This window comes from Tenrec ecaudatus, chromosome 3 (genome assembly GCF_050624435.1).
Source record: "Tenrec ecaudatus isolate mTenEca1 chromosome 3, mTenEca1.hap1, whole genome shotgun sequence".
Classification (NCBI taxonomy): Eukaryota; Metazoa; Chordata; class Mammalia; order Afrosoricida; family Tenrecidae; genus Tenrec; species Tenrec ecaudatus.
The window spans coordinates 69,811,249-69,836,540 of NC_134532.1; the positions used below are offsets into that span (position 1 = coordinate 69,811,249).

A 25,292-nucleotide genomic window follows, 5' to 3' on the forward strand; every position below is an offset into this window, starting at 1 on the left:
TTCATTACTGTAATTTTGCTACTGTTATGAATCGGGTGACTCCTGAGAAAGAGTCGTTCGACCCTCAAAGGGGTCACGACCCACAGGTTGAGAACACTGCTCTAAGGCATTTCTATTCCTTCACAAGGTGTGGCTATGAATCCAAATCAATCCCGGGGCATCCACCCCCCGCACCCTATTAACTGATGCAACGCTTTCTCTTTGGAGAGTAGCAGAATTAGTTCACAATTCCTCGCATGGGTTTGTAAATGCACACACCCCTGTCTGAATGGCTTGCTGCACCGCCGCACACTACCCTCACCTCCCACCCCAGCACCCAGCACCTCCTCCGCCACCTTCCCCTCTTGGCTTCCCTTTTGCTTTCTTAGACGGGGCTTCCGCCTCTTCCCACCCTGCAGCCTGTGCCTCAGGAAGAGGGACCCTCAGAAGGATTCTTGTTTTATTATGATCTCCTTGCTGCATAGCTGCATATGTTAATGTAGCCGCGAAAATTTGTATTGGCCCAGCTTCCAGAAACCGGGCAAGAACCCCGAGAGGAATGTAATGGGCTCCACCTTCATTATAGATTCCTCTTCTGTGTGGCTGTCTCCGGAGCAGGGGAGGGAGGGGGGTTTGCACACCGCAGGGGCAGGGGTGGCAGTGGACCGGGCTTCCAGAGCTGCCTTTAGAAAAACAAGTGGCAGAATTGAGAGGAGGGCCAAGGGGATGTGTGTGCAGGTTGGGGTAGCCGGCCTCGCTCTTTCTTCTTTTCCCCTGCTGCCTTCTGGTCTGGATTGAGAAGTTTCATCCACCACACAAATTGTGGCATGAACCAGGGCAGCTAACTCAATGCTATCCAGTGACAACTCGGAGCAGAAGCTTTAATCCCCAAGGGACCTGGTGGTAGAGTGCATAGAAATTTTTGAGTAACCAGCCCAATGTTCTGTTCAAGTTGTCACTGGGAGAACGCATTTCCCAGGCAGGTAGGCCTTGCATTAGGCTATCTCACCGCTAGTCTAGCTTCTGCTTTATAGTGTCCCCTCACAACCACCCCCCCCCAACTTCTGCCTCTCCATCCACCCCAGTTATGGACTTATGAGGTCGAGAGAGACCAATATTTCCCCCAATGAGGGATCTAAACCATTCTCATTCCACAGTGGTTTGTCTTCTCATCACTATATTAATTTCTCACCTTTAACTTATTCGGGTCAAAGAAGGGGAGCATTAGCATGTGTAATGAAGCCCCGTGGATGTTGTGTCCAGCTGGGGGCATGCTGGTAGTGCAGCCCTCCCTCTGGAGAAGGGACCCTCAGCTCTTTGTTACTACCGCTGGGCCGGGACCCTCTCGGTGCGGGAGCTGGGGGTGGGGGTGCAGGGTCTGAGAAACACTGGGCAGAGGAGTGTCTGGTCCAAGCCCAAGCATGGAAAACATTCACGAAGAGAATGATTCCCTCTGAACTCGGGGTTCTGGAATTCTTCTGGGAGCACCAGTGATTGAAAAGTGACGATTTCTCCTTATCAGAGTGTAAGGCCCAGGGTTTGCTTTCTGAAGGGATCTCTGTCTTCTCATCACAAGAAGCGCAGATCTCTGTCCCCACATTTCTGCCCTCCTGAGTTTGGGCTGTGAATTGATTTACTTCCTTTAAAAAAAAAAAAAAACCTGGTAGCCACCGGATCCAAGTGCGTTTCCGGGTTTCCTGTGGCTGCCGTGCATTCGTTGCATCTGCTCCACAGCTGGATGTGGAGGGAGTGATAGAGGAGGGCACTGTGTGTGGCCCACCACCTTCTGGGATCCAGAGTCAGGTGGTGAGTGTCAGTCCGCGAAAGGATAAATGATGAACTTGCTTCTTTAATTACTGTCACCATCCTTATCCCCGTGAGCCTTCGCTTCCCTCAGCACATACGCACACTTCCCCTGGGGTGCAACCAGGCCTGCTTACCACTCTTTTGAGATGGACGGGGCATTCATGGGGACATCCTTACTGGTGACTTCATGGCCCTGTGGTTCACACACATGTTCCTGTGGTCTACGTCCATGTTCCTGTGGTCCATAACCATGTTCTTGTGGTCCACATGCATGGTCCTGTGGTCCACATACATGGTCCTATGGTCCATGTCCATGTTCAAAAGTGGTCCATGTCCATGGCCCTGTGGTCCATATCCATATTCCTGTGGTCTACATCCATGTCCCTGTGATCTACATCCATGTTCTTGTGGTCCACATGCATGGTCCTCTGGTCCACATGCATGGTCCTATGGTCCACACACATGTTCCTGCGGTCCACATCCATGGCCCTGTGGTCCACATCCCTGTTCCTATGGTCCACATGCATGGTGCTATATTCTACACCCATGTTCTTGTAGCCCACATGCATGGTCCTGTACCCTCTCCATCCATGGTGTCAGGAAGTGCCCTTAACAGCCGCTAGTTGAAAGGAAAGGAGGCCCTCCAAACGCCAAAGGAAGGATGAGGACCAAATGTGAAATTGCCATGGTTTGAGGAACTTTTCTCAAACCCAGAGGATGGAGCACTGAATCAGCAGGCCTCGCTCTATGCACTTGAATATGGGTAGGCAACGTCCCCAGATTATCATTGCTTACTGAGCCACGGTATTGGGAAATTGTAAACCAAGCCCTTTGCTGTCAAGCGGATCCTGGCTCATGGCAACCACATGCGCTGCGGAGTAGAATAGCTCCATGGCTTTTTCTCGGCTGTCCTCTTTGTGGTAGCAGATTGCCAGTCCTTTCTTCTGCAGAACAACTGGGGGGGCTCCACCCACCACCCTTCAGGTTAGCAGTCTAGCTCAGACCATTCGCACCACCCAGGAAATATATAAGGAGTACTTTTCCTTTTCAGAGCTGTGGGGACTGGGCTGACCCCACTTCCTTTTGCGCCCTGTCTGTCTCATTCTGTGAAGCAGAGATATTGTGCGGCACTTCTACCTTGTCCTGCGGCACCGTGTCGTGATGAGTCAGAGTCAACTTCACAGCAGGGGTTTTGGTTTGGTTTTCCTCTCATCCTGATGCTGTTTAAAGTATTTTCTACTAAAACCGCCCCATTGGAAAGCTCTCTTCCTATCTGACGCTGCCAGCTCTCCTGGGGGCCCCCAGAGCTAAGATCTGAATCCTGCGTGTGACCATTTTCAGTAATGGGCCCTAGCTATCCAGGTCAGAGGCCACCGCCTCCTCTTCCCCGCTGCTGGTCTGGCGACTGTTCCATTGATCTTTAGCACCTGCATCAGAGAGGACACAGGAAGAGGGAGGAGAGGAAGTGAAAGGACAATGAGTCACTTAGGATACTTGTAAGTCTTTTCATTTAAAACATGTTCGGAAGAAAAGTTTGAAACATGGCCAGAATACATTGTGTAGAGATTCCTGCTCTCCCTGTTGCACAGCCCAGAGGGAACATTATCCAGCACCAGAAGGTCCACCCCCACACCCAGGGAGTCTCACAGTGTTTCCCAAAGTGGTGATGCCGCCACCTGGCGGGTGCTGGAACAATCCAGGGGCTGCGGCACAAGCAGATACCCATGCTTTATCCTGGACTACGGACTGAAGTTTTCATTGCTGGGGCAGGCAATGGGTTTAATTTTCTTCCACAACTAAGTTTGGGAACCCATGCATTAAAGCTATCTTTGGCTTCCCCCCCCTCTTTAAAAAGTGTTTCAATCATTTTATTGGGAGCACTTACAGATGTCATAACATTCCATAGTTCAATCACATGAAGTGGTATTGTACAGGTGCTACCACAATCACTTTTGAAACATTTTCTTTTTTCTTAAACTCTTTGACATCAGCTCCCTTTTATCCCCTCCCTCCCCCCAGGAACCCTTATTAATTTTCCCCCCTACAATAGTGTTTTTGGGCTTTTGGGGCCATATACTATATCCATTCACATAGAATTCTGTTGTTCAAACCCACTGAGTGGGGTTATGCAATCATCAATGCTGTCACCTACCCATCCTCCCTCCCCTTGCTTTGGCTTTTGACAAAAGTAAATAAAAGATTTCTTGTGGCTTCTTAAGGGAACTTTATACTGTAGTTTTCCTCTTCTTCTCATCCTGTCTTCCTAGTTTGTCTAGCCCCTCCATTCATTCATTCATCCATTCAATGAATATTTGTCAAACTTTAGTTGTTGTGGTTGCTCTAGCTGACTCTTTAAGTCCCCAGTTCCTGGGGACTCCATGCACACTGGGATCAGTCCATGATGACCTATAGTAGTGGTTCTCAACCTGTGGGTCGTGACCCCTCTGAGGAGTCCAATGATCCTTTCACAGGGGTCGCCTGATTCGTAACGGTAGCAAAATGACAGTTATGAGGTAGCAACGAAAATAATATTATGGTTGGGGGGGGTCACCACAACATGAGGAACTGTCTTAAAGGGTGGCGGCCTTAGGAAGGTTGAGAATCACTGATGTGTAGGGTTTCCACTGGCTGATTTTTCAGAAGGAGATCCCCAGACCTTTCTTCGGCGTCTGTCTTGAAACTCCACTGCAACTTGTTAAGCATCTTAGTCCCACGCAGGTCTCCAGGGTCAGATAGTGGTGACTGCACACGAGGTGCCTCCTTCTCAGGAATCTGACCTGAGTCTCCCAAGGGAAGACAAGACTTCTACCACTGAACCACCCCTGGCCCCAACTGAACTCCCACTGTGTCCCAAGTCCATTGGATTCCCATGGCTAGGGATCATCAAGGTGAAGGAGACAACACATGTCCTCAGTGGTTTGGAACCTACAGACCCACCCCCCTCTGTGGCTGTGCATGCTTCCTCCCTCTGGTACCTGGACTCCCGTCTGTCTGCACTACGCTGACCCGCCTTTACCTTCACCATTTCTGGGTGAGAAAAGAAAAATATCTTCTGGACATTAGATGAAAAATAGGTTAATCTTTTAAAATTGAGATCATTTGGAATGCTACCAAATGACACATATATGTTTTAAATGCACCTCTTTAGCTAATTTCTCATGAAGCTGTTAAGTGGAAAGAAAGCAAGATGATGGGGAGTGGTTGTAAATGAACCCCTGGACATGCAGAGTGCAACAGATAATGTGGACTGAGCCACCCTGTGTCCTGAGCTGGGCAGGCAAAGCTAGTCGCCCAAAGGCCCCAGTGACTGGGGGTCTTCAGTTTTTATTTACAGTTAGACAAAAGTGAAAATGAGTGTAGAATGTGTTATGTGCGAGGGGCAGTTTCTGACTTGTGGGTAATCTGTCCCAGACTGCAAAGTGGCCATTTTCCTTTACAACCTGCTGTGTAATTGAGCATCACAGGCAGACTCTAGGAGAAAACCCGCGCTGGGGGCTGTGGACTTAGTTTTGTGGCCAGCCAGAAAGCATCAGCAGCTACACGAATGACCTGTTGTGTTGTTAAAAATCGACATCAGAATAAAATCTCCCCCTAGAAGGGAATTTCTAGGTCTTCCTATCACTTCATGCTGTTTGAAGGGCAACTTCAAGTTAAGCTTTTAAAGGGTGTTTTTGTTCCTTGCAAGGAGCTTAGTGCTACTGTTGAGTATTTGTGGCACTGCTAACCTCAAGGTGGGTAGTTCAAACCCAACAGGGGATCTGCAGCAGACGAGGCAGCCCGCTTCCTCAAAGTTGTACAGCTTCAGAAAACCCACAGTTAGCGGCCGGGTGTGTTGAAACACGCCCCCCACCCCCACCCCCACCAAAGTGGTGGTTCTCCTTGTGGGCCGCAATCAAGTGCATGACAGTGGGTGGAGGGTTCTTTGTTCCTCGTGGGGTGGGTGTGCTTTTAAATCCCTGCTTACCTCTCTCCACCCAATATGTAATTCTTCAGACATTACTGATTCCTAGGAGCCTGGTAGCGGAGTGATTATGCATTGGGCTCGAAACCACCAAGCCAGCTCCTCGGGAGAACGAGTGTGCAAAGACATTCGATTCTGTGTATCGTAGCCGACTATGGCGAGTGCTGAGAAGACTGGGAATCCCGAACACTTGTCCTAATCCATAGACAGTAGTTTGGACAGAGCAAGAGAACCAGGAAGGGTGTGCGCCCTCTCACCACACTTATTCAGTCTGTCTGCGGGCCAAAGAAGCTAGAGTACATGAAGAAAAAGGCAGCCTCAGGATCGGAGCAGGGCTCATGAACAACCTGTGAGATGCAGGTGGGACAAGCTGCCCTGAAGGAAATGAAGAGAACCTGAAGCACGGTGGCTGATGAAGATCCAAGACTGCAGCCTTCAGTGGGGATTGCAGCGCAGTGTAATAACAAACCAACCACCCGACTGGGCTAATAAGCAACATAAAGCATAATGATAAAGTTGGGTCTGCAGTTAATACTCAAGGCAGCAGCAGTCAAGACATCAAAGGACATTGCACTAGGCCAACCTGTTTCACAATACCTCTGTGCAGTGCTGAAGAGCCAGGACGCCACGGGTAGGACTTAGCTGTGCCTGACTCAAGCGTGGTGTTTTCAGTTGCCCTGCAAACCAAACTCAAACCAAATGCACTGCCCTCGAGTTGATACCAATGCCTCCAGACTCTACAGCATGTGGTAGAACTGCCCCGTGGGCTTCGGAGACTAACTCTTTACAGCAGCGGTTCTCAACCTGTGGCTCGTGATCCCTTTGGGTGTCGAACGACCCTTTACACAGGGGTTGCCTGATTCATAACAGTAGCAACATGGCAGTGATGAAATAGCAACGAAAATAATTTTATGGTGGGGGTCACTGCAACATGAGGAGCTGTATGAAAGGGTCATGGCACTAGGATGGTGTAGAACCACTGCTTCACAGGATTAGAAAGTCTCATCTTTCTCCCTCACATCAGCTGGTGTTTTTGAACTGCTGACCTTGTGGTTAGCAACCCAATGCATAGCCACTACATCACCAGGGCTCCTAATTGCCTCACAGTACACGTGATTGTTGTTCAGTAAATGAAGAGGACAAGAGAAACATGGATGCATTTGAATTGCAGTGTTGGTGACGATTGTTGAAAGCACCATAGGCTGCCAGAAGCACAAACAAATCCATGCTGGAAGAAGTACAGCCAGAATGTCCCCAAGAAGCCAGAGCAGCAAGACTTTGCCTTAAGTACTTCCGACATATCAGGAGAGACCAGTCCCTAGCAAAGGGCATCATGCTCGGCAACGTAGGGAGCCAGCCCAAAGAGAACAGACCCTCAACCAGACAGATTGACACCATGGCGGCAACCATGGGCTCAGACCTATCTTTTTTCCCTCCTTGAATTACCAGCATCGGAGAGCATTGGCTGTGTTTTGGGTTACGTGTTAGACTGCTGATCACACGGTATGTAGTTCGAAGTCACCAGCTGCAGAGGAGACTCTGCTCCTGTGAAGAGGTACAGCCTTGGAACCCAAAGGGACAGTTCTAGTCTGTCCTATAGAGTCCTTGAGGTCAAATCTGCTTGTTGACAGTGTGCTTATTTTTTGGTTGGTATTGATAGCATCTCCCAATCTCAAGGTTCTAAAGTAGTAGATTTTTTTTTTAATCACCTATCCTTCATCCAGATGGTATGTTAGTATTTGCCTTGCTTTTTTTTCACATTCGTTTGTTATGTGTCTTCCATTGAGACCGCATTCAGCTAGCCACGTCAGACCTCGGGAATACCGTGTGACGCATGCCCCTGTGGCCTGTTTTAGTCAGGCCCTCATCGGTCTTTTCTTGCTTGGATTATTCCAATCAGCTCCTGACACCTCTGCCATTTACATGTCCTCCTGTCCCTTCCAAGTGCCACTGCCAGACTGGCCCTCTGAAACGCGGCTTTGGGTTTGTTGTTCCCCTGCCCCAAACCCTCAACCCCCGGCTCCTTATTGATGTCCCATCCGCAGAATATCTGAGCCTAACAATGGAGGCTCAGTTGTCTGGTTTTACTTCTCTGGAACATCACGTGATACGCTATGTTAAGCAATATTAACCCTAAGATTGGCCGTGGGCATCAAGGTGTGAGTGTTTGAAAGCCAGAGATTCCTGAAGACTAGGGAGAGAGGAAGACCTTGGATATTTGTCTGGAGTGAATGGTATTGGGGTCCCCCCTTGCTGGGGAAGAAAGCTGGACATAATGATCACTGGCTGGGAGATTCCATATTGTCTGCCCCAGTGGAGGAGTACATTTGCCTGACTTTTTCTGTCCAGGAAGTATAGGGGGGTGACCTGGCACGCTTTGATAATGGCTAAATGAGAGAGAGAGAGAGATAGATAGATAGATAGAGAGAGAGAGAGAGAGAGAGAGAGAGAGAGAGAGAGAGAGAGAGAGAGAGAGAGACATACTGCTGAACTCAGACATGCCCAACTGGACCTCTCTCTGATTGAATGAAGAAGTGGCTATCTAAACCACCCCACTCCACACACACACACACCCAGACTACATGTCCACCAAAGTACTGGCCCCAGTTTTGTCCTCAAGGCCGCTGGAGGAGAGTGTAGAGAAGTGGGTATACCCCAGCACAAGGGAAGGTGGAAGCTGGATTCCCAAGGGTAGTGAGGTAGGAAGTGACCACAGGCTAGACTGAGCTCACTCAGGTAAATGGCACTGCAGGGGAAGGATCCCTGAGGAATCAGGTCTCTGTGACCCCACCAGCAGTTCTCCTGAGGGAAACGTCTGCTGGGCGAGAGGCACAGAAAACCACTAAGACCTTTCATCTTAAGAGGTTATGAGTGGCCATCGGAGCCAAGCTTTGGGCTTTAACACCTGGGAGAACCAGTCAGAAGGTAACCAGAATATCAGAGGAGGACCAAGTCTCCCAGAACCACAGCAGACCTACCCTGAGATGGGAAGGAACTAGATGGTGCCCAGCCACCACCACAGACTCATCTGTCCCAGGCCACCACAGCTGGTCCTGCATAGTACGGGAGGGAAAATATGAAGCAGAGCTCAAATTCTTAGTGCTAAAGAAAGAAGAAAAAAGACAAACTGAAAAAATTTAGAGCAGCCTGCCCCACCTCCTCACCACACCCCCACCCCTGATTACTGCACTGAGACCCTCTTTAAGCCTCGTTCTAAACCTATTACCAGAGATCACATTTGAGTAAAACAGTTGAGTGGCACTCAAACTATAGACTGGCGCTCTGCTTAACAACACGGTCACTGCGAGGCCAGAAGGTCAAAACTCCCTGCAGAGCAAGGCTGGGAAGAGACGGAGGCGAGGAAGGGAGCAGTTCATTACAACGACAGCGCGCGTTGACATGTGAAAGGTGGAACTAACAACTTTTGTGGGAATTCTGATGAAAGCCTAACTTGCTGTGTAAACTCTCACCTCAAATCCACTAAAATCACATTTTAAAACAAGGTCAGATTTTCCTCCATCCCCGTACGTGTCCTTTGCTGGTGGAGTTTGAAAGGGCCGCTAAGTTTGTCCGGGAGAACAGAACAGATTCACGCAGGAAGCTCTCTGGAGACTCTACTAGGGAGGATCCAGACCAGGGGTTCTCAAACTTTTTAAACAGGGGGCCAGTTCACTGTCCCTCAGACCCGTTGGAGGGCCAGCCTATAGTTTAAAAAAAAAAAAAGAAAACTATGAACACATTCCTATGCACACTGCACATATCTTATTTTAAAGTGAAAAAAAAAAACACGGCAAAAACACCCGGCGGGCCAGATAAATGTCCTCGGCCGTAGTTTGAGGACCCCTGATCTAGGGTTCCTTGCGAGGAAGTTGGAACTGTGGATTAACATGAGGGGCTGGATATCTTGTTTCCTGCATCGAGACAGGGTTTTGCTGTTGGGACGAGCTCTGAGGTGTTGTATCATGTTAAGAATTTTCAGAAGGTCATGGGTTTGCCTGGGTTTTTGTCTGGTGGGGGAGGGTCTACTCCAGAAGACAGCTTGAAACAGACAACTGAAGATAAAAATACGGGGTTGCCTTGACCTGTATGCCCTGCGAGTGTTGCTTATTCAGCATACCAGTTCCACCTCTCAGTCAGCCTTCCGCCAAACTAGACAACACACGATATTCTCTGGACACGCCCTGGAGGATACAGTTTCACCTTTGTGCTTTGCTTCCTGGTTCCCTCTCCCCACTCTGTGTTTGAAGGCACTTCCTGTCACACCCGTTCCCATCAGGCAACCTGCCTCCTGGTGACCCCCTGTACCATCAAGGTGTATGGTGCTCCCTAAGGGTCTCCTTGGCTGATGTCGGAAGGAGATCATCAAGCCTTTCTGACTGTGTGTCCCTTCAAGGCCCAAACCTACTCCCAATGAGGCCATTCTGACCCCCGACAACCCTGTGGGAAGGTATGGAACTGCTCCACAGGGTTTCTGAGACCACCAGCCTTCACAGGAGCAGACAGCCTCGTCTTTTTCCATCAGGGTGCTGAGTGGCTTCGAACTGCCTGTAGGCAGCCCACGTTCAAACCGTAGCGCCACTGGGCCTCCGACCCCTGTGTGAGCGGGATGTTTATACTCTCTTCATTCACTTATAAGTCATCTCCTTGAAGGAAAGAAGCACGTCTTACTTAGCGTTGTCGCCCACATCTCACGGCACTTAGTAAACATTTAAAGAAGGTTATAGAACGACTGCTGAATGGCATCATACCGTTTGATAGCTCATGCCTGTTAGGAAGCTATAAAAGACAGTGTTACTGCATTTTCATTGCTTTTTTTCTTTCTCTTCTCCCAAACAGAGTTGAGTACGGCTCATCTGATTCACAAACCCATTTTCCAAGGTCCCCGGTGAGCCTGGCTAACACCACCCCCTCTGCCACCCTCTCCGCCTCAAGCAACCACAGCAAACCGCACTGCTGTCAAATCGACTCCCACTCACAACTCAAAAGGGCAGAATAGAAATGTTGCTTGGAGTCTCCGAGAGGGAATCTTTATGGATTAGTAGACTTCGTCCACTTCTCCCTCGGAGGGGGCGGGTTTGGACCATAGAATCTGGGTTGGCAACCCAATACCTAACTCCTTGTGCCTCCAAGCCTCCTTACAGCATTCTCAATCCTGTCCACAAGGAATTGCCTTTCCATACCCCTTTGCCACCAACTGAATTATGGGTTTGGTCATCTTTTAGTGAGTGGCCTAGAGGTTATGAGTTGGGCGCTAACCACCAGCAGTTTGAAACCACCAGCAGCTTCTTAGGAGAGAGATGAAGCTTTCAACTCCATTAAAAAAGAGTTACCGCCTCGAAAACCCACTGGGGGCAGTTAGTTCTACCCGGTCCTATGAGCCACCATTGACCTGATGGCAGGGAGTTTGGTTCAGTGTTTTGCCCATATGATTGCTTTTCATTAAAAAAAAAAAACTATATCATTGCAAAAACATCCCTATCTACTACAGAAAAACTAGTTGAAGCAGATAAGCTGGCAATAAACAATCACGCACAACCCACTCCCACCCATAACCTACTCCTAACCTTCTGGCCCTGTTCTTCTCAGGTACCCTTTTCCAGTTGGAATAGCCCTGTAGCCCACCCTGGATAAAAGGAATGTCTGGTCCCACTGTTTTAGGAAGAGCTGAAAGGATTCAAATTGTGTCTGTCCAGGCGAAGGCAGTGGTTCTGTAGACCTGCCCCTGGGTGTCCGGGTCAAAGCGAAGAGTGAGTGGCAGAGCTTAATCCAGCCATTGTGGTGCTAGACTGCCTCTGGCAGGAGGGAGGAGCCCAGAAAACAATGTTCCAAAGTCAGTCTGACTTGGGAGCCTGTTGAGACAGTAATGGCTCCGCCTAGGCGGGATCCGAAGCTAGAGGAGCTTGTTGGCTTCCTCGTTGCCAGGGATGAAAATGAAGTGTGGCCAACACATTTCAGCAGTACTGTGTCGCCTGGGGATTCTGCGCCCCTCCCCCACCCCGCCCACCTCCCAGGGGACATCTGGCCGTATTTGGGGTCCTATCTGGTTATCACAACTAACAAGGTGCTTCTGGCATCCGCAGGGGGTGGAGACCAGGGCTCCCCCTATGCCGGCAATACAGCTGTCTGCGGGCACTGGAATAACCCACCAGGGCTGCAGAAGCAGATACCTAGGCTTTATCCTGGATTATGGGCTACAGTACAAAAGTTTTTGATTGCCAGGGGGACCCCCGCGTAATATACTTTTTCCAAAAAGGGCGCAGTAGGTCACGATAGCTTAGGAACCCTTACAAGGAAGCATCACTGGCCCCTCATGTCAAGAGTGCCGAGGTGGAGAAACCCTGCGCTTGAAACACAGGCAACAAGACGCTTGGCAGCAGTGCCGTTTGCCCGGGAGAGGAAGAACTGAAAAGCGCACTGTGGCGTTAGCGCGCTCATGCCCACTGAGGCGTCAGCTGGGGAACCCTTCTCTGCTAGCCGGGAAGCTATCAGGTAGCTTCCGAGATGGAGCCCTAGGCACCACCCAAGACTAATGGTGGATTTGGCTAAGCAAAGCGAGTCGGTCTCAGAAATGGAAAGCCTGTAAGTGACCACTGTCCTTAGGGTGGCCTGGCGTCGGTTCCACAGAAAGGAACACCGTGCAGTGCTGCACCAGCCTCACGGCTCTTGCGGGGCCTGAGCCCATTGCGACCTCTGTTACAAAGGGGGGGGGGATCAAGAAAAATGACTTTCAGTCCCAAAGAAACAGACTTTGATGGTTGGGGGCAGGGGGAGGGGCAGGAGGGGAAGGGAGGGAGGCAGAAGCAAATTTAAAAAAAGATCTGAAGTACTTTTGAGATTAATTTCATCATAGAAAGCGGTATGAATAACCAGGTGGTTTTTAATCTGGCCATGGCCAGGGAATGGAGATGGATGTGCCTAATGGAGTTGTTGTTTTGACCTCTAGCTTTGTTATTTACTGTTTTTGTTTTTAAAACTGCAGGAGCCCCTTTCTTTTGTTCCTTTATGAGTGTCTTCGGTATGAGCATGATTTTCACTTACGCACAAAATGGGGCTCAGGGCATCTCTCTGTGCCTTTCTGTGCCTCTGCCTTTGACCCCCCACTATTGAAGGTGGCTGACAGTTCACCTGACCCCGAGGTGGTGGGGAGAGGGACAGGGTTCAAGAAAGAGTTTGGTGGGCTAGAAGTACAGGAAAGAAGCTGAGAATGTAATTTGGAAAGTGCCCCATCACCACCATCACCACCACCATCACCACCACCACCACCCACGTATTTTTGTTTGGTTTCTTACCATGGCTACGTCAATGAACTTCATCTGGAGTTCTGCTTTAGCGCCAAGCAGGGAGAAGGAGTGGGGGTGAGGGGATAGGAGTGAAATGTCACCGTTGCCGGAGGGGCTGATGGAAAAACAAGCCTGTGGAACGTGTCAGGAAGGGAAAGAATGATTAGCATGTCTCCTACACGAGGTCTTATTTACAGCACGATGTACATTGTAATCATTTCATTAAAAAAAAGATGCGCCTGCTGTCTTGACTGCTAATTCAATAAGCTGTACATGCGCTTGCCCTTCACCAGCCTCCTCCACGGGATCCCTGGTGGTTCAGTGGAGAAGCGCTTGGCTGCTAACTGAAAGGTTTGTACCCACCAACCAGCGACACCTGCTGATCTGCTCCTGCAGAGCTTACAGCCACAGCAGCCGGCCAGGACGGTGCTCCTCTGCCTCCTGGGGTTGCTGAGACTCTTGAGTTGCTGAGGTTTCGAGTATTACTAGCTCCCAGTAACCTGCAACCCACAGGACACACCAGGCTCTCCTGCTTTGCAAGGAGAAATGGAATTCTCTCCAGCCATCCACCTTACAGGAGTAAGGTGTCCCCGTCAGGATTCCATTCTGTCCCATGGGATTCAGAGCTGCTCTATACTTACTTTCATTGTTTCATTTCTTCCTGTCTGTCTGTCTGTCTGTCTGTCTGTCACCTACTTACCTACCATTCTCAGAAACAAACTCACTGCTCTCTAATGATTCCAACTCATAGCAACCCTATAGGACAGGGTAGAATTGCCCCCTGGGGGTTCCTGAGACTGTAACTCTTGACGGGAGCATGGCACCTCATCCTTCTGCATAGAGGCTGGTGGTTCCAAACTGCTGACCTGAGGTTATCAGCTCAATGTGGAGTCACTGTGACACCTACTGTCTACCATCCGTTATCGATCTATCTCAAGAGGAAGGCAGGGCTTGCTCCAGTCTGAGAAACCCACTGGGGGCAGTTCTACATCGACCTACAGGGTCCCCATGAGTCCAAATCGACTCAGTGACAGTGAGTTACCTACTATCTATCATCCATTCTGTCTGTCTACCTGCCTACCGACTGACTGGCAGACTGACTGACCTGTCTGTCTGTCTAATCTGTCTTACCAGTTCCCTGGTATTCTCTAACAAGGAACCACAAGCTTAGGGTTTTCAAGCGACAGAAATAATTCTCTTCTGGCCCGAAAGCCAGGGCTCTAGATTTGCTCCGACGTGTCTAAGAAAGAATTCTTCCTTGCCCTGCCCCCTGTCTACCTTCCCATGACTTCATGGCCGCATACTCCAATTTCTGTCTGTTTTCATGTGGTCTTCTTCACTGTGTGGCTTTTATATACTTTTTATTGGACTTTAAGGCCTAGCAAGATAATCTAGCAAGGATGATCTCATCTTAGACTTCTTAATTAAATCTGCTAAGGACTCCACCCACTCCCCACCCACAGCCAAAGGTCACTTTGTAGATCTTATGGTTAGGAATATGGACATATATTTTTGGAAGCCCTCACCCCGTTCACTATTTCTGCCTATATGTTTGTCTCTTTACCTGCCTGTGTCAAAATAATACCTAGGTGTGCAAAGGTTGGAAGTGTGTGTACCCACAGGTGCCTAGGAGGAAATGCCTGGCGATTTACTTCGGATCATTGAAAAAACTGAAAATCCTATGAAGCGCAGTTCTAATCTGACACATGTGTGAGCTCATATGAGCTGAAATAGACTTGACAGCAACTGATTTTATTTCTAAAGCAGTGTTTCCCCAAGTGCCTGATACCACCCCTTGGGGGTCACTGGAATGGCCCCATGGGACTCCAAAAACAGATATCTGCATTTTATCTTGGATGATGGGCTGTTTGAGGGTATGGAGAGGCCTCATGCTCAAATATAATTCAAGGAGGACATGTCTGAAAAGGGACAAAGGCAGCCTAAGGACACAGACACATCATCCTGAGACCACTGTTAGCATCGGGTCATACTGGTGTCTGAGGATTTACAGTCTGACACTAGTTAAATAAGGGCATGGAACGAAAGAAACTGTCACAACATCATGATTGGTGGCAAATCAACACATCAAAGTTACAGGTGTGATGACAGAAGTAGAAACATGGACGTGTTATGTTCAATAGAAGAATTTACCAGATGGATCTCGGGCCTTCCAACCAAGACAGGGCAGGGCGGAGAAGGCAGGACTCTTGACTGTGTGACTGGTGTACATCAAGGTTACACCCAGACAAGCCCCTGAGAGACTGCACCTCCCAGGACTGGGTGGGGATGGGTGGAGGTCATCTACTTTCCTTGGTCTGAGGGCTGTTTACATCCTTGGTTAAGGAATTCAGTGGAGGTTTAATCTGCACATGGATTTGGGGTTTGTACTGTCATTCATGGCAAATGGGATGCTCTGAACTGAAACTCTAATTCAAGGCTATCTTATAAAAGTTGGCAAGAGATGTTGAATTTTGGCTGGGGGAGGGGGTGTTTGTTTGTTTTTCTGAAAAGGCAGCAGTAGGTCAAACCTGTCTGGGAACCTGTCTTCTTGTTTGTTGTCTTCTGGAGTGCTGGGTACATCGTAGTTTTCCTCACAAGTACTTTATTAATTTGGACGTGCGGCTTTATTTCAAAGCAATCCAGATTAATGGCTGGGCTAATTGTTCCGCCTTGTTGGAAAGATGTTCAGTCTTCTAATCTAGCCCCGAGGAACAGTAGAGACATAAAAACGCGCCAGCCTTGCCAACTGAACGTTAGGTTGCAGACCAAAGACCACACGCCTCACAGTCACATCTAAAGGAAGAACAGTAAATGAACCTTTATTATCACCTGTGAGAGTGCCGGCTCTTTCCTAGGTGTTAGTTACTCCACCGGCTGCAATTATCTTTGCTTCCTACGTGTTCTTGAGTATTACTAGCTCCCAGCAAAGTGTAAACGGCTCCGTTGAGCTGACCCTTTTGACCCTTTATTAATTTGGTGTCCTAGGAAAGGGGGGGGTGAGAGATTTTAAAACTAGAGGGAGAAAATTGTATTACTGACATGCTTGCTCTTCCTTAGTTCATTGACACTGAGTAGGTCAAAATAGAACAGAGATTGAGCCAAGCATTGGTGGCTCAGTGGGGTAAGTGTTGGGCTCCTTCATGGCAAAGGTGAGCAGTTCAAACCCACCACCTGGAGGGAAATGGGGCTGTCGGCTTCCTAGAGATGTAGAGCCCCCAAGCCCCGTGGAAGCAAGAACCCCCTGTCCTGGAAGGTCACTAGGAGTCAGGATGGCCTTGATGGCAGTGGCTGGGTTTGATTTGGTTGCCAACTGAAAGATTAAAAGTTCAAATCCAGCCAGAGGCACCTAGAAAGAAAGGCCCGGCGGTGTACTTCCACAACACTGGTCAGTAAAACCCCAATGGAGGGAGCACAACTCTGACCTGACATCCGAGGGTGCTGTGAATCGGAATTGGCACACTGGTACAGGGTGCTGGGTGGTGTTTGTTGTAGTAGAAGGAGCCTTGAATGCCCTCGGCAGGTACCAGCCAAGAACTCTGGCCTGGCCTGCTTTCTGCCATCTGTGTGACCTGGGGCTAAAAATAAAAAGCTGCCTTCAAGTTGACTCTGACCCATGGCGACCTCAGGAGAGTCACAGTGGAACTGTGCTCCATGCATTTTTCAGTGGCTGAGTGTGTTGTTGTTGTTTTAAAGTAGACCACCAGGCCTTCTGAGGCACCTCTAGGTGGTCTTGAATTTCCAACCTTGAGCAAAGTTGATACATCATTTAACACTGCCCCCTGTCCCTGAGCTTCGGTCCCTTTCTTTTCCAGGAAATCAGATGGGTTGGATTAGTTGAGTCCTTTTTCAGACTCTGCCAGGGGCCCAGGTGCGCTTCTCTGCACAGCCTCCTGACACAACCCTGGTGGTTCCTCCTTGCTTAGCCGCTGGCTCTGGTTCAGAGTGACGACGTGGTGGTGTTTCTGTTTCACCTCTGTACAGCGGAAAGCTACAGGGAGACGCAGATGGTTTCGATTAAAGAGGAGCCCATGGAGGTTGACATCCAGGACTCGCGTGTCTCGATATCCCCCAGCCGGAATGTGGGCTACAGCACTTTAATCGGGCGGGAGAAGACCGAGCCCCTACCCAAGATGCCCGAGGGCCGAGTGCCCCCAGAGAGAAACCTCTTCAGTCAGGATATATCTGTGAAGATGGCTTCTGAACTTCTCTTCCAACTGTCAGGTAAGTCGGCGAGCGGAGAGACCAATCATTGGAAGCAATCGGAGGGAAAGCCATTCGCCACAAAGTCAGAAGCCAAAGCAAATGAACGAAACTATATGAAAGGACTTCTTTTAGTCAGAACCCCATTTCAGTTCCTTCAAAATGCGTACTGCCGCCTGAACTGTGAGTTCATAAAGTGCTGCCAGTCGGTGTGCCTGCCAAACTTGCTCTAGTAAATAGTTCAGAATCAGTTGAAATTTGAACCCTGTTCAATTCTGTGCAAACGAATCATGGTTAATGGGCTAAGCATCTCACCTCTAATTTTGTTCAGGCAGCTGATCCGATGAACACTCCCCTTATATTTTGATGTGCAAAAGATAAACCTCAATTTACCCCAACAATGAGTGAATTGCCATGAATTCCAAATTAGTTGTGGTCTGAATTAATGAGATGGTACTACAGTATCTTGCCAGAAGAAAAATAGAGGGGGGACCAAAAATAAAAGTCAGGAAAGGGAAGGGAGAAAACTGCAGTTTGAGGATGACTTCCTTATCATCTCGTAGAACATCTTCTCTGAATCGGTGGCGAGGGTCCCAGCTCCCTCTTTCAAACAGTGTATGGTTTGTTCTGAACACATTTCATATGCTGCTGTTCTCTGAACGTGAGTTCACAGGGTGACACGGTCACATGGAAGGTGCAGTTGTAGGAGATAAAAGATTCACTTTGCTCAGTGGAAAACATTGGTCAACGGAGCGTCCCTAAATGGGCGATCCTGCCCTCTAGGAGGCCGCTGGAATGATTCAGGGGCTGCAACAGCAGATGTCTATACCTACATTTTCTCCTGGATTATGGATTTTAAAAGTTTTTAATTCCCAAGGGGTTGCTGAGTGTGAAAGAAAAAAAAAATGTTCCTGAAAAAAAAAAGGTGGTAGGCCAAGTAAGTTTGGAAACCCGAGGTCTGCACACCGGAGTTCATGCATCAGCGAGGTTTACTGCTCATTTGTCAGCGGCTCTTGCTGCGGACAATAAATTTAAAACACCCATTAAATGCTTCATTATTTAGACATTCTCGTTGCCCTTCTCTCTCCCTGCCCCTAAGAAAAGGCCTAGGAGAGAGAGAAGAAGCTGGGACCTGTGTGCCACTGTCCTTGTTCCCCTTGTCATTGGCCTGGCCACACAGGCCATGCTGTGCCCCTGTCAGGTGGCATGCCAGCTCCAGCCTCCATCAGGGTTTTCAAACCAGGACAGGTCGGCACCCAAGTGGAGAGCGTTAAGACAGAGAAAGGCATGGGGCAGGTAGACGGCTAGCAGAAGCCCTGGTGGCGTAGTGGGATACAAGTTGGACTGCTAGCCACCAACTCTCTACTTTAAGCAATAGCGACCGCCTTGGAAACCCACAGAGCAGGTCTACCCTGCCCTATAGGATCGCCATGAAGTAGAGTGACCGGATAGCAGTGAGTTTGAGCCTTGTAGATTGATGGTTTCAAGCTCCAAAACATTCAAGGTGTTTCATTCTGAAAACCACAGAACAAATTTGCTGCCATGGGGTTGGTGACTCGCAGATCACAGCCCAACATGTAACCACTGCACCACCAGGGCCCCTTCTCATGCTGAAGGCATGGGCTCTAAACACCATGCAATGTACAGGGAGAAAACTAGTCTTAGCCGTTAAGGTTTGCAAAGGCGAGACCCTTGGGATCCGTGCCAGCCTGTCTCTTAACTGTGTGTTATCGCCAGCTCTCATCATCTCCCGCTGGAAACTTTGTCTGCGAGTTCTCAGCCTGGCTCTGGCTCTGGCTCCCGAGGTGACCTTAGGCAGGCCACTGATCCTGTTCTCAGTGAGAGAATGCTGGCTGCGAATCCAAATCCACCCTCCTTGTCAGTGTTGAGTGGACAGAAAGGAATTATGCACGCAAGCCTGCAGACAGCGGCCACAAACCCGTATTGCAAAATATGGGCCAGGTCTTGCACATCTTTGTTTAAATCCACTCCACCCCCTAAAATCGGCGAGATTCGGAGCTATTTTACATGCCCTGAAGTTGAAATGGGAAACCCTCGTAGACTTGGCCAGGCTTTCTACAGATACTTAGAAGTCATTCAGACTCAGGGCCAAGTCCTAGCATTTGAACCGGGTTGGGGAGGCCAGAGGTCAACGTCTGTGTTCTCGAAAGCTAATTAAATAATTTCTGACAGCTGGTAGACACAGAGCGAGGGGAGGGCTTCCCTGGCCCTTGTCTAGTGGTATTTTCTGTCGCTGGTGACATTTATCAGAATAGACACTCGGTGACTGCCGCACCAAGAGGTCTTTTGGCCATTTCCATGTCCTCTCTCACAAAGAGGCCTCACCACGCGGAATCCTTAAAGATCGGCATCACAGCCAGGGGCACAGCAGTTGCTACAACTGCAATTTTCCTGCTGAATCAGAGGAACGCAGAAATGTTCAGCCGGGGAAAGGTGGGCTGGAAACAGCTGGCTTTAGGCACACCTGTGTGCGTGTGTGTGTGTTTGTGTGTTCACGTGTGCTTAAGACCTGATTAAAATCTAGACAACATGCTTGAGATTTGTAATCATCTGTTTTTCTGCAGTTCGATTTTTATAAAGTAGTGTTTGGTCTTTTAATAAAGTATTTTTTGCTCCTACTCTCTGCCTGCTTTTATCGATGTTCTTTCCCACGGAGACAGGGAGGGAATGGATGTTTGCAAAAGAATCCCCACTCGCCTCTTCCCCAGCCCACAAGAAAGCTATTGGCCGGTGTGCATCTGCTTCTGCGTAAAGGACAAGAGTCGAGTCAAGAACCGCCTAAAAGGTGCATGTTGTATTCTTTCTTGTTTCAGAAAAAGTGAGCAAAGAGCACAATCACACAAAAGAAAACACCATCCGGACCACCACCAGGTAGGCCGTCCCTCGGGGGCTCCCATCCGGTCCCCGTCTGTCAGCTCGTGTGGGGCCCGGGGCAGCAGCACACGGTGATCATGGTGCCCAAGCCCTGTTCTCCCACGGGGTTCACAGGGTCGCACCTTCATGACCTGTGCCCACCAGAAAGGACATTGACTGGTGGACACAATGCAGAAAGCACAGCTCCCAGGGGGGAGACCATCAATTTCAAGTAAGCATCCAATGGGTGCCTCTTCCATGAAGAAGTGTCCTTAGGTTGCTCTTACTTTGTATTCCTTATGCTACGTTGGGAAGTAGGCATTATTATTCCTGTCCTCTTTGAAGAAGTATCTTAGGTTAGGCACTTAGGTAGGTGACATCGCTGTGACTGGATGTTGGATTCGAATCTCAGAAAGTCTCAGTAAGTCGGGGGGGGGGGGGTCTTGTTTTTTAACCCATTTATTGTGAATCGAGTAAAGATTGATAGAGCGAGATCGTTAGTTTTACAGTCAACAATTCACATTCATTTGGTCTTACTCATTTCTGCCTCTCAGTGTACGTCACTTCTTCTGCCTCCTCCCTCGGTTTCCTATGATCACATCTCCTCTTCTTTTCCTAAACTTGGTTGTGGACATGAAGGGTGCCTAAGCGCCGGGTGCGCTCGTTTTCTGGACATGAAGGGTAACTGAGAACCAAAGTCTTACTCGTCCCACCAGTCACTCTCTGCAGTACGCCTGGATCTCTTTGATGATTTTGAGTTGTTCATCCACATTTGTCCCCCATACGCATCTGCAATACGATCCCTTTCAGAGACATTAGTAGTGGTCTCTGAGTGCTATCTAATTCTTACAGCCCCAGGGTCAATTCGGCCATTGCTCCCATGTGCATTTCAAATCTCATCTCTCCTCCTTCCCGTCGATGACCATTGCCCCTCAGATGGTCACTCAGGATCTCGTAAGACCCTCGTCACTACTCACCAAAGTAGGATGTAGAACACTGTCTCTGCGAACTATATTGTGCCAGTTGACCTGGGGCCCCCTGAGACTGTGGCCCTGAGTAACCTTGTCCAGCAAGTAGATCCCTCAGGATTACACTGGGGTTTTTCACACAGCTCTGTTCCCAACTAGCTCTGCGGCCAAAGGCTGATCATTTGGCACCAAGAATATTCCAATGTTTCGCTTTACAACCTAGCTTACAAAACAAACCAAAAAACCCTCACTGCTACGGAGGCAATTCGGACTCCATGTAGGACAGGGTGGAACTGCCCCTGTGGGTTTCCCCGGCTGTAGTTCTTTGCAGGAGTAGAGAGCTTTGTCGAACCCCAGACCCCTGGTAGCATAGTGGTGACCTGTTGGGGTGCTAACGACAAGGTCAGCAGTTAGAAACCACCCGCCCCTCGGGAGAAGATGGGGCTTTCTACTGCCGTGAAGAGTTATAGCCTTGGGAACTCCCATGGCCAGTTTTACCTTGTCCTGGCTCACTGTGTCACTGTAAGTCAGCATCAACCCCATGGCACTGAGTTTTTGACAGTGAGTTCTCCTGGGGAGCGGCTGGTGGTTTCGAACTGCTAACCTTGTGGTTAGCAGCCCAATCTGTAACCACTACACCCCCAGGGCTCCTTCATAGCATGGTTACCCCAAACCAAACTCCCTGCCACCAAGTCCATTCTGACTCATGGTGACCCTGTAGGGCAGGGGAGGACTGACCCCTCGGGGTTTCCCACCAGGCTGGTGGCTTAAAACTGCTGACTTCCAGTGTGGCTAGAAGGGCAAAGAATTGAAGGAAAGCAAAGAAAGAAAGAAAGATAATGCTTTTAGAAAGAAAATCGATAAAACAACTCTGGGCAATGCACTTTTCTGTGTGCCAGAGGTAGTTTGAGGAGGCCAGCCAAGGTGGGTCGCTCATTAATTGGTCATTAATGAAGAGAGAAAGGCCTGCCTTCACTGTTCAATGCTGAGGCTTGAAAGCTGCCTAATCCTGAACAAGAAACAGTGAGGGAAACCCCCCACCCACCCCCAACACGCAAACTCACACAGTGCAGAAACGGAAAGGCACACGCCACCCTTGTGGGACCCTCCTGCCCCCTCAACTCAACCACCCACGAGATAGGAGGTCACTTTGCCGAGGAACACCGAGGGGCTGGAAGGACTAGCCGGGAACTACCAAGGAGTCTGAGTCAAGGACGCCGGCTTTCCCGAGAAGCAAGGAGAGGCTCACTGCTCGGAGTGGTTGATGGGCGGTGTGGTTTTCATTCTGGACAACAAATGATAAAGCTTTTCCTTTGAGCCTGAACCCCTGAAAGCACACCCAACTTGCCTCCCAGAGACTTTGCTTATTGTTGCTGCTGCCGCTGCTGTTGTTAAGTGACATCAAGTTCGTTAGGTGCACAACCGAATGAAACACCGCCTGGTCCCGTGCCACCCTGAAATGGGTCCTATGCTTGAGCCCATTATTGCCACCGCCGTGTCAACCCATCTCGTTGAGTTGAGGGTCTTCCCCTTTTTTGCTGCTCCTCCGCTTTACCAAGCATGATGTCCTTCTCCAGGGACTGGTCTCTCCGGACAACATGTCCGACGTATATAAGAAGCCTTGCCATCGTTGTCTCTAAGAGGATTCTGGCCGCACTTCTTCCAAGACAGGTCTGTGTGTCCTGTTAGCAGTCCATGGTACTCTTAACACTCTCCCGCACCACAGTTCCAATGCATTGATTGGTCTTTGGCCTTCCTGATTCAATGCCCCACTTTCACACGCATATGAGGCAGTGGAAGATAGCATGGCTTGGGTCAGGAGCACGCTCGCTTTGCAATCCCATAAGGAGGTCTTGTGCAGCAGCGACTTTACATCAGCACTAGGGAAGGGAACCTTCTCAGAATGGAGGATGGCCTCAGCCTTGTCTCCAGATCCAGGACAACCTGTGAGAGCCGGAACTTGGCAGGCCTGCCTTGTTCAGGGTCGGGCCGATTTTCCTCCTTTGATGGCGTGCACTCACACCCGCTTTGCTCCATCTTGTTTCGGTGGGAAATATTTGAGCTCTGCTTCTCTGGTAGGCTTCCACCATCCTTAGGGTCTGGTCTTGGGGGTTTTATTGCAGACCACACACATGGATAAGTAATTCGGGTAGGCTCTATGCAGATTGAATTGGAATGTGGGCCAGGGATGTGGAAAGCTACTTTGACCATCAAATTAGACATTCTGCCTACATGTCACCCTAAGACAATTTGGCAAATATGTTTAAGCCCACAAATCAAAATCCTCATGAAATTGGCCAAGTTGGTAGGCATTTAAGGAAGGGATTTAGACTGAAAATCATATATGTTCATTTTAATTTAGGAGCTCTAGTGGCCAAAAATGAGGCCTGGTGGCTCGGCGGTTGAGCGTTTGGGTGCCAACTGCAAAGTCAGCAGCTGGAAAGATTTTGTCTTTTTAAAAAACCTATTAATTGGAATTTAGGAATATCGAAATACCAGCCGCTCCATGGAAGAAAGACGGGACTGTCTAAGCCTGCAAAGAGCTCCAGTCCTGGACACCCACAGGGCCCGTTCTAGCCTGTCCCTACAGGGTGGCCCCCTAGCCGTCGGCAGGGACTCAATCGCAGTGAGTTGTGAGTTTGGTGAGCGCTCTGCCCCTAACCCAGAGCTCACTGGTTTGAACCGCCCAGTAGCAGGAAAAACGTGGCCACGTAGTCCTAAATCTTTACTCCTGTAAGGATTCCCGCTTGGGAAGCCCTCCCGGGCGGCTGCGCTGTTTTGTGAGGTTGCTCCGAGGAGGAATAGACTTAGACGGTCCTGAACAGCAGCAGTGTAACCATGTTCTTCCGTAAGATTCTCGAAGCGTCATGGGCCAGCTTCCCTGGAAGTTGATGCCAAGATGGGCTTCCGGGTGGAAGACCACACGCAGCTGCTCATTTTTGAGCCTGGACCTAGGTTTTATTTTTTTTTAATGTTATTATTTATTGGAATTTAGACATATCAAATGTGACGCAGTCATTAAAACAGATCCAGCTTGTCTCACAAAGGCTTTACACGGTGTTAGGAAGAGTTGCCCTCAGAGCCAGCAGGACGGGATGGCGACAGTCACCAAACCAAACCAGGTGCCGGTGAGTCACTTCCGATCCATAGTGACCCTGTGTAGGTCAGAGTAGAACCCGGCCGCAGCGAATTCTCACAAGTAGATCTGCAGGCCTTTCTCCTCGGCTGTCTCTGGGTAGGTGTAAGACGCACTCACTGCCATTCAGCCATTGCGGATCCTATAGGTCATGTGGGTTTCCAAGACTGTAACTCTTCATGACAGTGGAGAGCCTCGCTTTTCTCCGGAGGAATAGCTGTGAATTCAAACTGCAGCCCAACGGGTAACCCTGGTGCCACCAGGACTGCTAGGTTTACAGCCCCACCTTCCCAATAACTATGTGCATCGCCCACCTATGCACAGGCAATAGAGGGGAAGAGCAAAGATCTGACTTTACCTGGATTGTCTTCCACCTGATCCCATGAAGCGCTCTGGAGCATGACTTGCATCTTGGAGTTGATCACACCTTGAGGCAAGGGTACCAGCTGTTTGCACCTGAAATCACTCACTGGCTTCGGGCCACCTGCAGCGGGGGTGTATACGAATCAGAAAAACTAAACTCACTGCCATCGAGTCAGTGCTGACTCTTAGCGGCCCAATAGGGAAGGGTGAAACTGCCCCCTGTGTGTTTCTGAGACTGTTTCCTGGAGTAGAAAGCCCTGTCTTCCTCCCAAGGAGTGGCTGGTGGTTTCAAACTACAGGTCTTGTAGATCACAGCCCAACATTATAACCATTAAGCTACCAGGTGCCACCTCCCCAGTAAGGCGGCCTCCAATCGGTGATGGTGTGTCTTTTTGCCTGTTGGCAATCAATGCCCACAGAGACTTAGGGGTAAGTGCACTAGGTCAGTCCAGGGGGTCTGAGCAAAACATCTGTCCCCCAGCACCCTCTACAGAGGGTGCTACTGACTTTTTAATATTACATGAAAATGTCTATACACAGAAAGGTAGACATGCTTCTCAGGTATTCTGAGAAAAATGGTAACATGAGGCTTGGATTAGCTTTAAACCAGTGAAATATGCCTCACATTATCTTGGCTGGAGGAGATAGAGCATAATTATAGGACTGAAGAGAACTTTTTAAAAAAAACACCATTTGACAGAAAGGAAGCACCCCTTAAGTTGTCT

At 49.3% G+C, this 25,292-nt stretch overlaps 1 protein-coding gene across 5 annotated transcripts in view; it reads left to right on the forward strand.

Annotated features, from left to right (window-relative positions):
* ZNF827 (zinc finger protein 827) overlaps positions 1–25,292 on the forward strand; it is a 229,589-nt gene that overhangs the window by 108,371 nt on the left and 95,926 nt on the right. For all 5 annotated transcript variants that reach the window (XR_012783445.1, XM_075543725.1, XM_075543726.1 and 2 more), the window contains exons 6-7: positions 17,008–17,247; positions 20,061–20,118. Coding sequence is in view for 4 of the 5 variants with exons in the window: in XM_075543725.1 (XP_075399840.1) it covers positions 17,008–17,247; positions 20,061–20,118 (298 nt within the window). In the remaining variant the exon portion in view is untranslated. The remainder of the gene's footprint in view (positions 1–17,007; positions 17,248–20,060; positions 20,119–25,292) is intronic.